Source organism: Antedon mediterranea, chromosome 3, assembly GCF_964355755.1.
Source record: "Antedon mediterranea chromosome 3, ecAntMedi1.1, whole genome shotgun sequence".
NCBI lineage: Eukaryota > Metazoa > Echinodermata > Crinoidea > Comatulida > Antedonidae > Antedon > Antedon mediterranea.
The window spans coordinates 38,801,479-38,814,950 of record NC_092672.1 but is presented as its reverse complement, the minus strand read 5'-3'; the positions used below and the strand labels follow the sequence as shown (position 1 = coordinate 38,814,950).

The 13,472-nt window shown below is 34.3% G+C and overlaps 2 protein-coding genes across 2 annotated transcripts; both read right to left on the bottom strand.

Annotated features, from left to right (window-relative positions):
- Positions 1-3,700: 3,700 nt before the first annotated feature.
- Positions 3,701-6,943, bottom strand: LOC140045565 (uncharacterized). The gene is made up of 2 exons (XM_072090530.1): positions 6,911-6,943; positions 3,701-6,401 (listed from the first exon to the last, which is right to left on the bottom strand). The coding sequence occupies exon 2, from the start codon at positions 6,363-6,365 to the stop codon at positions 3,900-3,902; it is 2,466 nt and encodes an 821-aa protein (XP_071946631.1). The 5' UTR covers positions 6,366-6,401; positions 6,911-6,943; the 3' UTR covers positions 3,701-3,899.
- A 1,252-nt stretch (positions 6,944-8,195) lies between these two features.
- LOC140043950 (ribosomal RNA small subunit methyltransferase NEP1-like) lies at positions 8,196-13,183 on the bottom strand. Its single transcript, XM_072088445.1, has 5 exons — positions 13,035-13,183; positions 10,459-10,560; positions 9,881-10,022; positions 8,807-9,015; positions 8,196-8,502 (listed from the first exon to the last, which is right to left on the bottom strand). The coding sequence occupies exons 1-5, from the start codon at positions 13,164-13,166 to the stop codon at positions 8,389-8,391; spliced, it is 699 nt and encodes a 232-aa protein (XP_071944546.1). The 5' UTR covers positions 13,167-13,183; the 3' UTR covers positions 8,196-8,388.
- Positions 13,184-13,472: the final 289 nt, after the last annotated feature.

Sequence of the window (13,472 nt, the reverse complement as noted above, 5' to 3'; positions counted from 1 at the left end):
GTAGATATTAAAAGATGCGTGCTCAGTTATCAAATTCTGACTACACTGATCATATCAAACAATGTGATATAAGATATTAATAATAATTATTGATGATGTAGATATTGAAAGATGCGTGCTCAGTTATCAAATTATGACTACACTAATCATATCCCAAAATGTGATATAGATTATTATTAATAATTATTGATGATGTAGATATTTAAAGATGCGTGCTCAGTTATCAAATTATGACTACACTGATTATATCCAACAATGTGATATAGATTATTAATAATAATTATTGATGAGGTAGATATTTAAAGATGCGTGCTCAGTTATCAAATTATGACTACACTGATCATATCCAACAATGTGATTTAGATTATTAACATTAATTATTGATGAGGTAGATATTAAAAGATGCGTGCTCAGTTATCAAATTATGACTACACTGATCATATCAAACAATGTGCTATAGATTATTAATAATAATTATTGATGAGGTAGATATTAAAAGATGCGTGCTCAGTTATCAAATTCTGACTACACTGATCATATCAAACAATGTGCTATAGATTATTAATAATAATTATTGATGAGGTAGATATTTAAAGATGCGTGCTCAGTTATCAAATTATGACTACACTGATCATATCAAACAATGTGCTATAGATTATTAATAATAATTATTGATGAGGTAGATATTAAAAGATGCGTGCTCAGTTATCAAATTCTGACTACACTGATCATATCCAACAATGTGATATAAGATATTAATAATAATTATTGATGAGGTAGATATTAAAAGATGCGTGCTCAGTTATCAAATTCTGACTACACTGATCATATCGAACAATGTGATATATGATATTATTAATAATTATTGATTAGGTGGATATTTAAAGATGCGTGCTCAGTTATCAAATTATGACTACACTGATCATATCCAAAAATGTGATATAGATTATTATTAATAATTATTGATGATGTAGATATTTAAAGATGCGTGCTCAGTTATCAAATTATGACTACACTGATCATATCAAACAATGTGCTATAGATTATTAATAATAATTATTGATGAGGTAGATATTAAAAGATGCGTGCTCAGTTATCAAATTATGACTACACTGATTATATCCAACAATGTGATATAGATTATTAATAATAATTATTGATGAGGTAAGATATTTAAAGATGCGTGCTCAGTTATCAAATTCTGACTACACTGATCATATCCAACAATGTGATATAAGATATTAATAATAATTATTGATGAGGTAGATATTAAAAGATGCGTGCTCAGTTATCAAATTATGACTACACTGATCATATCCCAAAATGTGATATAGATTATTATTAATAATTATTGATGATGTAGATATTTAAAGATGCGTGCTCAGTTATCAAATTATGACTACACTGATCATATCCAACAATGTGATATAAGATATTAATAATAATTATTGATGAGGTAGATATTAAAAGATGCGTGCTCAGTAATCAAATTATGACTACACTGATCATATCCAACAATGTGATTTAGATTATTAACATTAATTATTGATGAGGTAGATATTAAAAGGTGCGTGCTCAGTTATCAAATTATGACTACAATGATCATATCAAACAATGTGCTATAGATTATTAATAATAATTATTGATGAGGTAAACATTTAAAGATGCGTGCTCAGTTATCAAATTATGACTACACTGATCATATCCAACAATGTGATATAAGATATTAATAATAATTATTGATGAGGTAGATATTAAAAGATGCGTGCTCAGTTATCAAATTCTGACTACACTGATCATATCGCACAATGTGATATATTAGTAATAATTATTGATGAGGTAGATATTAAAAGATGCGTGCTCAGTTATCAAATTTTGACTACACTGATTATATCGAACAATGTGATATAGATTATTAATAATAATTATTGATGAGGTAGATATTAAAAGATGCGTGCTCAGTTATCAAATTCTGACTACACTGATCATATCGCACAATGTGATATAGATTATTAGTAATAATTATTGATGAGGTAGATATTAAAAGATGCGTGCTCAGTTATCAAATTTTGACTACACTGATTATATCGAACAATGTGATATAGATTATTAATAATAATTATTGATGAGGTAGATATTAAAAGATGCGTGCTCAGTTATCAAATTATGACTACACTGATCATATCCAACAATCTGATATATGATATCAATGCTAATTATTGATGAGGTAGATATTAAAAGATGCGTGCTCAGTTATCAAATTGTAACTACACTGATCATATCCAACAATCTGATATATGATATCAATGCTAATTATTGATGAGGTAGATATTAAAAGATGCGTGCTCAGTTATCAAATTGTAACTACACTGATCATAATACTGTACATAGTCCTTTATGCATTAGACATTGATTTAGTAGTACTACATATCATTTGTTATATTAAGAATGTTGTTTTAGTGTTATTAAAATACTTATCGAATTTTTTTGAAAATAAAAATATTAGTATTGGTACCTATCAATTTATATACTATAATAACATGCTAGATGTTATAATAATGTGATCTTTATTACAACTAAGAAACAGTTATGTACGAGGATGATACACACTGATAGTTCTCAGTTATCAAAAAACGACTACACAATATAGCTCAGCAAGGCATGCAATTCATGTCTATCCGACCAGGGAGATGTAAACCCTGATCCGACCAGCATGGTATTTGAACCCATGCATGAAATTCATCAATATTTTACAGTCGTGTAACAAGATCACAAACAAGGGTAATCTTATCAAGTTATCATTAAAAAAAAAAAAAAACACTGGACAATTTCTGTTAATTATTCATGTGCCACACTTTGGAATAAAATCCATAACATCAAACATGTCATTACAGTACTTATCCAGGTCATTTAAAAAGACGTATTTATAAGCATACTTTTTATAATTTAAATTGTTATTTAAGAAATTTTTTTTAACATATCAGGTATCAACGCCATTGTATTCTCTAACTCTATCCAAGAGAAGAGTGAAGGGCTAGTGTTACCCGATTTTCGCTGTTTTATAAGGCGAGTCAATACGAATCGCATGCCTCGCTGGCTTGCAGTTTGTCAATACCCGGCAGTATACAGTATACGATCTTTGTTCACTAACCAACTATGGAGCGCCATTCATGCATAAATTGAGTTACATCATGTAAAGTGCAGTGTACCACCAGAATGTACTTATGGTGTTGTACTCTATCTTTGCATTATCCAGGGAGTATTCCTGATATCATATAATAAAGTCAGGGTTAGGGTTAGGGTTACCCTAACCCTAACCCAGGGAGTATTCCTGATATCATATAATAAAGTCAGGAGGGCAAATATGATTGTTTTTGTTACTTTTTTATTACAAACATCATGGGATGCTATACACAACCAAATAAAAGCACATATTGGTAGATAAGCACATTAATAAAAAGTAACACAAAATACCTAAAATACTTTATGAAAAATGTTGCAGTAAAATTAATATTTTTATTTTACTATGATGACTGTTTATGTGCAAAATACTTCATGAGGTTGTGTCTAATTCTGTTCTTTTATTTTAAATGTTTTAATAACAATTTCAGGGACCCTCTTAATTTATAACAAAAAACACATTTCAGGGGCCCTCTTATAATCCAATGATTCAGGACTCTATACACGCAAGTAAATCTAATGTTTGTTGTTATGGCCTATTTTTTGCATTAAGCATAATTGTTATCATTGCCTGAAAACTTTCAATGGAAATTGCAGAGGAATGTTGAAAACTATAAAATACTTAAACTGCCTCGCTATAGTTATTTTAACTTATACTGTACTATTTAATACAATGATTAAATCACAGATGTATATTCCATCCAGTGTATATTCTGATATTACAGTATGTTTATAGAATCAGCCAAGTCAATGCGACCAACTTCTCTTAAAGCAAACTCTAGCTCTGATTTCCAAGGTTTTGGCATAGGTCCACGAGCCCACACCAACAACACGGCATAAATTTGATCCTTAACCACTTTATGTTGCATTTGTTTCTGTTCAATTACACCACTAGGAACACGTAAGTATATTGCAACAGGTTTCCATTCTGCACCAAGACTACTAGAAAGTGCTAAAAGAGTTTTTTTCTCACTCGGTCTATCTACACTATCTATCTTGGTAATTTTTTCCGCAAGATCATAGCGACGACAACTATTTTTCAGTGCTTCCGACAAAATTTTGTCTCGTTCTGTTTTATCTGCAACAGTATTCCTCCATTTCATCAACATTGATGTGATATGATTTGGCACATCACCCGGAACTGATTCAAAATGGCTAACTTGAGCGCTGTTAAAACCTAAAGATATGGCCAAGTCCTTCCATTCTGGTCCAAGATCCTCAGCAAGTTTGGCTAGCTCTTGGTCAACCTCACCATCACCTGAAAAGTAGTTACCAACAGACGAAGTAATACTGGGTGGTGTTGGGTCTCCACCTGGAGACATCTGCGTCCTCATGGCTGACTGCATATGACTCATAAGACGTTTCATATCCTGCATGTCGGAATATAATTGATCTATAACTTTTGCGCTTGTTGCTGGACCTGCAGGCGCTGCATCAACCTCATCAAAGTTGCCACGATAATGAGGTTGAACCTTTACTATCCAATCTTGAAGGATTTTCACAACCTTTTCTTGATGGTTTCTTGTTGCTAAGCCCAAAGCAGTAGTATTGTCTTCTTTACGAAAGAGAGGATCAGCACCCAATTCCAGAAGTCTAACAACAATACGTTCTAAACCATGAGTGGATGCAAACATTAACATTGAGCTTCCATCATATGTTTTACAATTAACATCAGCCCCATGTGCCGCCAATAAACTCACAATGTCTGCATAATTATTTATACCATCATTATAGCCAAACTTTTTAAGTATAGCTCCTCCAATACAGCTAATCAAAGCTGTATCTGCTTTTCCTGCTGCCCCAGCATCACGTCCTAGAAGTAATCTAACTATATCCACTTTGGATAGCAAGGACGCTACAGTTAACGGCACCCATTCAATACCAAAAACACTCTTGCTAACTTCATCATCATCCATAGAACAGTTCAACTCTTCCTCTATAACCTCATTTGTCTTCTGTGCTACTGTATTGACATCTGCTCCTTTATCTAGGAGAATGGTTGTGACTTCAAGATTTCCAAAAATACAAGAGTAATGTAACGCAGTCCACCCATTCATGTCCTTTCCATTCACATCTGCACCAGCTGAAATAAGAGCTTTTAAGGCATTTATGCAAGATTTTGGAATACAATACATTAATGCTGTGCGTCCATCTTCAGTTACAACATCAAGTGGCAGGCCTTTAGACGCAAACAGTTCAATGATCGTTTTCTTGTTCTGAAATGCACTTATGTGCAACACTGAGATTCCTGCTTTGGATCCTACAGATGCATCAGCTCCACTGCTCAAGAGAACTTCAATCGTTTGTTCATGATTAAAGTATGTAGCAAACATTAATGATGTTAAACCAGTATTATCTACAGCATCAACACATGCTCCCTCTTTAAGAAGATATTCTACTATTTTAGTATGTCCAGTAGCAGTTGCCAAGTGTAGAACAGTCACGCCATAGGTATCAGAATGTTGGATATTTGCATCATGTTCTACCAACCATTTTACACAAGGTAAATTATTACTTTGCGCTGCCAGCATCAATGGTGTTCGTCCTGCTTCTGTTAGTGGGTCAACCTCCAAGCCTTTCCCACGTAAGCTATCAAGGTCAAGAACACCAGATATTGCCGCTAGATGTAAAGCACCAAACCCAAAATCCAGACAACTTTGAATAAACATATCATGTTTACTTAACTCAATCAGACTTAGTGCTGTGTCTAAGACAGCAGACTCAACATGGCTTCCACGGTATATTGCAAAAGCTAATGTTGGTAAATGAATAGCTGTAAATAGTCTAGCTTCATGATACTTGCAGGCACCTATATCCAGCAACGTTTCTAAGGCTCGTTTATTTCCTCTTTCAGCTGCTATAATCACAGCGGTTTCTTGTTGGAATGAGGTTTCATTCAGAAGGGCTCCTTTTGAGGCAAGACTTTTAATGTGTTCAATATTATTTCTAGCAGCTGCTTTCATTAGTACCGTCCATCCATCTTTGTTTTTATAGTTAATATTTGATCCAGATTCCATTAAGGATGAAAATAACTCGTCGTCGTTATTTGAAATGGAGTAAAAAAGAGCTGAATTACCAACATTGTCTACGGCATTTATATCTCCATTTACCGAAATAAGTTGATTAAGATCTTCAACTGTTCCGCTGCCTTCCCTAACCTTTGACAGAAATGTTGCGCTATCCATGACATTAATCTTTTTGGTTTCTTTTCATGTAGAAATCTGTGAACACAAGAAATAGAAAAAATATTATTATTATAAAAATATTAGGTTTAATTTAAGCATAAATAACTCATAGTGGCTATCCTTTCGAATGTCGAAAGATATTAAAATAAATATAGTACAATATGACCAATAGAGCGCATTATCGATTGGTTATCATAACATCACACATTTACTTTTAATAGTGTCCTCTAGCCGGATGTAAGCCTATCTCTCTCTTTCCCCCGAGTCTAGCTCTCTCCCTCTATATCTATTACTCGGAAGCCTAGGAAGAAAAAAGGCTACGACGTACTATGTACGAATAGATTGATTATTATTGATATGATGATACAGTACTCTGAGGCCTAGCCTAGCTAGAATAATCGGCGCAGATTAATCATTTTACTGTATGTTATTATAGCAGGCTAAAACATTTTAAATTAATAAAACACACAAAATATTTATCAAGAACATTATGGTACAGTATCTACATAAACAATTAATTAAAACAAATTTTAAAATGAAATTACCAAACACGGAAGGTATTGTCGGCTCAAATAATATCATAAAAAAACCCCAAGTAAAAATATCCTACAGCGGGCGCTATAGAGGTTTCTATAATTAGCAAATGAGGAATTTACAGTGAGCTGTAAGCCGAAGGCTAGAGGGCGTACTCCAAACTGAAAAGTGATTCCACCAATGTTTATTACTTATATAGCCGAAGGCTAAATGTCAAAGAACAATGTTATCGCAGTTCAGAAAGTGATTCTCCATGGAAAGGGAACTAACAAGATGGCGGCTGCAATCGACCAATCAGATATGCCCTGTGCAATACGCACTACAACGCCTGTTCTGCTTGAGAACGATCCGCGACACAGCGTATAAACGACAACGCATTCTATATGATCCTTGTATACAAAAATGGTAGATTACCAAGAAATTATTAATTCCATTGCGATTAAAAATATATTTAATTTTATAAAAACTTCACTGTGCTATGCCAAGAATATGTGTTGAAAATTAAGTGTTCTTAATGCAATATTAGATTATTATTTTTTATATTAAATAATGTTTTTGAACACATTTACGGCCGCCATCTTGTATTTTCCCCTCCTGTTGGAATCACTTTTCAGTCTGGAGTACGCCCTCTAACCTTCGGCTTACAACTCACTGAATTCCACCAACAGGAGGAGGGGGAACCAACAAGATGGCGGCCGTAAATGTGTTCAAAAACATTATTTAATATAAAATTAATAATATTGCATTAAGAACACTTAATTTTCAACACATATTCTTGGCATAGCACAGTGAAGTTTTTATAAACTTAAATATATTGTTAATCGCAATGGAATGAATAATTTCTTGGTAATCTACCATTCTCTGTATACAAGGATCATATAGAATGCGTTGTCGTTTATACGCTTCACACGCTTCGTTGCGTATTGTTTTCACACAGATAGGCTCAACACAGGCATAGCAGTGCAGACTGCGTAGGGCATATCTGATTGGTCGATTGCAGCCGCCATCTTGTTGGTTCCCTCTCCATGGAGAATCACTTTTTGAACTGCGATAACATTGTTCTTTGACATCTAGCCTTCAGCTATATAAAATCATTTATTAGATTTGCTATGGAGCTATAATTCATAGTTCCATGGATTGGCTAAAGGGTGAAACTCCAAAAAGAGATGCGACCAAGGAGAGTGGGATCCGAGAAAAAACGGCCATTCAAATTTTTAGTATAAAAATAATACCAGTAATCTAAAACAATACAAAAAAAAAACATTAATCTGGACACATATTTTTGTTAAATCACAGTGAAGTTTTAATAAAAATAATTATATTCACAATTTATATTAATACTAGGTACTCTAACCTAAATCGCCTCTGTAGGTATCTTGTACTAGGTACAAGCTATTTAAGCAAGACAAGTGTTTTAGATGCGAATCATGTAGCTATGCTCGCTTTTGAATCAATGTTGGTACACCAGCAAGATAGTTAAAGTACTGGCTCAAAATATTCCCCAACCTTCTTCAAAAGCGGAGCAAATCTTAGCACACGTGAGGGCACCAGACAATGGGTAATTGCTGATAGAGATATCATCTTCTGTGAAGTCTGGTTCAACCTAAAAAAAACAAACAGATGTTAAAGTTTAACTGTAAAATTAAATAAACAAAATCCTTTCCAAATTTGGTCTGACCTATTATTAAAATGCAAAAAATTGGCCTTAATTTTAATCACTGGTGATACATCATCATTACTCATACTATCAATCATTAGATAACCTGTAAAGGCTAGTTTTACCAAATATGGTAGTGTCACATAATGTTTGATAGTGTAGATACAACTTAATTTAAGGTTACTGTATCTTTAACTCGTATCTTTAACTCAAATACAGATAATACAGTGACTGCCCTAGGCATTGTTACCTTCCCATGAGCCATTGCACCAATAACCAATACAACAGGTCCATCAACTGGGACCAGTTCACTTGGTTTTACCAATTTCTTTGCACTGTATGACAGACATATTTTCTTGCAACCAACTGGCAGATGGCTGGATACTGGATTTTTAATTATACGCAAAAGCTTCTGAGGACCATCTGATGCACTGATACTTAATTTGTGAAGCAACTGTACTGAAAATGAAAGAGTACTTTCTATTAAAATTACACTGTATCATTACATGTCAACATTTGTTGATGGAGAAATGTATTGCTAATTACTTGTATTTTATTATTGTAATTCATTATATAAATTGAAGTTGAACATAAAATATTGCATATAAAAAATACAAAACATAGCATTCCACCAGTAATCAAAGATAAAAAAGAACATGTACACATTATTCGCCGGGCTGTGCAGGTAATATTTAGCACCTAATAATATAGTTGTTTTGAATACTTAATAATAATAATAATATTTATTCGGCAAAAGTTCTAAAAAGTATGTTTTACAATTCATCTTGCTAGGAGCAAGTAATAGGCATGAGCCCAAACAGAAAACTGATTTTACTCCAGCAAGTAATAGGCATGAGCCCAAACAGAAAACTGCTCTTACTCCAGCAAGTAATAGGCATGAGCCCAAACAGAAAACTGCTTTTACTCCAGCAAGTAATAGGCATGAGCCCAAACAGAAAACTGCTCTTACTCCAGCAAGTAATAGGCATGAGCCCAAACAGAAAACTGCTCTTACTCCAGCAAGTAATAGGCATGAGCCCAAACAGAAAACTGCTTTTACTCCAGCAAGTAATAGGCATGAGCCCAAACAGAAAACTGCTTTTACTCCAGCAAGTAATAGGCATGAGCCCAAACAGAAAACTGCTTTTACTCCATCATTACGTATAAAATACAAAAATAACAAAACTAAGTTGTACAAATTAAGTAAAAACAAAACAAAACTATAATTATTTACACAATTTAAATATATCAGATGATTAATAAAATGCACAAATGAATAAAGGTTAGAAAACAATACCATACAAATCAATTATTAGGTACTTACCAAGAAGACCACAAAATCTGTCAAAGGTCCTTGGTATCCTAGTTTGTGGGCTTATTTGAATCAACACGTTCCTATCAGTGTGAACAAACACTTGTAAGAGGCCAGCTCTGTTTAAAGGACTATCAAATAACATCAGTAAACACTTTAAAAAAGAAAAACATTATTACGAATTTCATCATTGTTTACAAAACACAGTATCCAATTTTGGGATAGAGCTTTTAAAACTATTCATATAAAAGCAATTACGGTACATGAATAGCATGCAGCAGTGAACATGGTTCTTCTGCGTTATATTTTTTTCGGGAGGGGTTATTTTTTAGGATATTTGTGTAAATAGCTTAGAAACTTAGTTCATCATCATTATTATTATTATATAATTTTATTTTATTAACACATTTATACAAACATACAAAAAAAAGCTAGATTGCGCCAAGAAGTGGCAAAAGAGCCCAACAGTTTCTGTTGCCAATTAGGTGTGGCAAAAGCAAACAAATTCTTTTATTGGAATTGAATGTTTTTTTCTGATTTCTGTATCACATTTTGACGACCTGCTGCTGTGATAGTAAACATGTTTGTACCTGATGAGCAATGTCTGGTCGACAATCTGATGGATTCCTTTTATATTTTTTCATTAAGTGCTTATGATGATCACAATTCAATAATTCAAATCCCTTTGTTGTCTGAAAGATAAAATTAAATTACTTTTATTTATTTATTAATATTATCCTACCAAAATGAAGCAATAAAACATCCCATCCTCTTTACAACTGGTTAAACATCACCTTTTAACCTTTCAGTTAAAACCTTTGCCATATAATATTAATAATAAATTGTAATAAGTAAAAGAAAAATAACACTATCTAGGCTAGGCCCTATTATTATATTATAATGACAATGTTAATATACAGTTAAATTGCTATTGAAGACTGTGAATAATTAAATAAAACAATATATAAATAAAATATACAAAACAACACATTTTCCTTTAATTTTAAATTTTACTTTATAATATACTGTACTTTTAACTTTTTCACTCTTTTTCAAACAGTGAAATTCAAGTTACGGTATTCATATGCATAAACTGGCGCTACATAAGCCCCTTTCTCACAGATGTGTCTGCAATATACCGGTACAATGCTGGCGTCGTGCCGGTATCGTTACCGGCATATACCCATTCTCATCGGACTATCGTGCCGGAAATATAACCGGTATATACCGGCTTTCTGTGAGAAAGGAGTCGGGCATATTCGGCCGATAAAAAGTCTCTGACAAAATAATTATTGAGGGCGTCCTTTATTGTTATTATTTTTGTCTAGGGATATATGGCGGCGAATGTTAGGTTACAGATTATTATCTTCCTTTATAGCATATTTATGCAATACATGCTATGTACAGTATATTGTGCATATATTATACAGGTACAGCAATTAATTAGCCGTCATCGGCAATCTGTAAAACACCTTAGAAGGCTGTACAATTTACAAGGCGACGAAGGGTCAGGCTAGTTAGGCACCAACAAAGAGCTAGGCCTAGGCCTATATGGCCTAGAGGCCTGCTATAGATTATGCTACAAATTTCTTCTTGTCCCCTTATTTTAAGCAGCTCTCTTATCTCATTATCCCTCCAGTTCGACATTATTATTGTTAATTGAATTGGCGCCAAAGTGATACACTTGACCGCGCAAGGTGTCTGAAGCCTCGACAGGGAACCCCGGAATATAACGGCGTTACGTTCTCACAGAATGCCCGTCTGGCATTGCGGGGAATATCCCTAGAATATTACTAGGTCTAAAGCAGGTCATGTCGATGCCGGCATGGTGCCGGCATGATGCCAAGACGACCCGTTCTCACAGAAAACCATACCGGCATGGTAATGGTATATTCCCGCAATATTCCAGGCACTCAGCTCTGTGAGAAAGGGGCTATACTGAACATTACTAGTAACATTTAACTCAACTCATCTACCTCTCTAATGCTGCGTTGCTGTACCCTTTCTTGGTCTTAGTACTAGTATTAGTAGTCTTGTTGGGTAATTCAAGCTAGTTTAGGGCCGGCCTAACTAAAAAGGGAAAAGGCCTAGGCTAGTTAAGTAGGCCTGTTATGCGCGATTTGAACGATTTGCGCAATTTGAAATTGCGCAAAAAAAATCCTTGCGCAATTTGAATTGAAACATGTGTTTCAAATTGCGCAAGCAACGTATTAAATTGCGCAAGTAATCTGCAAATTGCGCAAGGTTTTTCGACAGATTGTGAAATCATGCACACCCATATTTTTATAGTAATTTCTAAGAATGATTCAAAATTAAAGATAAATATCGCATTTCCTTAATTTAGTAGTGCAAATATTGTTATAAGTTAGCATACCGTCGAAGAACCGACGAAGGAAAACGAAGCGGTGGTGTTCCACCAGGCGGGCGCGGCGCGGGCGGCCGGCTATACTACTCTAGCCTAGCTAGGGTTTGGACTACTGATACTGACTAGGTTACATGGCCTAGCTTAAACTAATATTAAAAACTTAAAAAGTGAGTATTAACATTATCTTCATTGAAATGGTCTTATTTACCCTATATAATAAAATACTAAATTTTAAACTCCTCTGCCTAGGCCTAGCCTAGCCATGTATGGGAAAATTTACAGTTCGTTTTCAAATTGCGCAAAGGTGTCATATTGCGCAAGAACTATCTTGCGCAATTTACAAATTGTGCAGCGCAATTTAAAATTGCGCAAAGATTTTCTTGCGCAATTTGAAATTGCGCAAGTTGATTGCGCAATTTGAAATTGCGCACAAAAATCCTTGCGCAATTTTAAATTGCGCAAGAATTCTTTGCGCAATTTCAAATTGCGCAAGGATTTTTTTGCGCAATTTCAAATTGCGCAAATCGTTCAAATCGCGCATAACAGGCCTACTAGGGGCATAGTATCTGTACAGCCTACAGGACAGCTGTGTCATGAAATCATCGGCGCTCTTTCCTACTACTAGGCCTAGCCTAGTAGGCTAGCTACTAGCCTAGGCCTAGCTAGCTAGGCTAGTTAGTAGGCCTAGCCTAGTAGCTATTACTAGTAGGCCTATAGATAGGCTAGTAGTAGTAGTAGTAGGCCTAGCCTAGCCCCCGCTAGCCTATCTATTATCTACGCGCCTTAAATTGTATTACGCACCTTAACTGTTTCAAGTGATGCATTCTCTAGAACAACAATCAAACGTTTATCTAAGTTTTTTTCATGGAGCGTTTTTATTATCTTTGGCCTTTTTTTCTCGGGTTCATCGTTGCTCTCCGTGTGTGCAGCCATGTTTTTTTTTGTAAAACGTGTTCTTTTTTTTCATTAAATTAAATAGAGGGCGCTAAACATAAAATTCAATACGTCAAAAATCAAATGTTAAGTTAAGTTAGTAGAAAATGCGACCAGCGTGTCGACATTCAAACACGACGCTCGAGTCGACTGAGCTTCTCGCCATTGTCGTATTCGATTGGGAACTTTCGTTGTCAACGTAAAGATTCGTTGAGTACTTTTTGTATTCGAATTGTGAATTTGTGCTCAACAGAAAGTCATTCGAATAGAAAACGTTGACAACGAAAGCTTTTTTGTTAAGAACAA

Bases quoted from the DNA above. Each gene is read 5' to 3' on its own strand.
- LOC140043950 (XM_072088445.1), bottom strand. From the start codon at position 13,166: ATGGCTGCACACACGGAGAGCAACGATGAACCCGAGAAAAAAAGGCCA. The intron at 10,023-10,458 runs GTACAAACATGT...TCTTTTTTAAAG, and splicing joins GACCAGACATTGCTCATCAG to TGTTTACTGATGTTATTTGA. The intron at 9,016-9,880 runs GTAAGTACCTAA...TTTCATTTTCAG, and splicing joins CAGATTTTGTGGTCTTCTTG to TACAGTTGCTTCACAAATTA.
- LOC140045565 (XM_072090530.1), bottom strand. From the start codon at position 6,365: ATGGATAGCGCAACATTTCTGTCAAAGGTTAGGGAAGGCAGCGGAACA.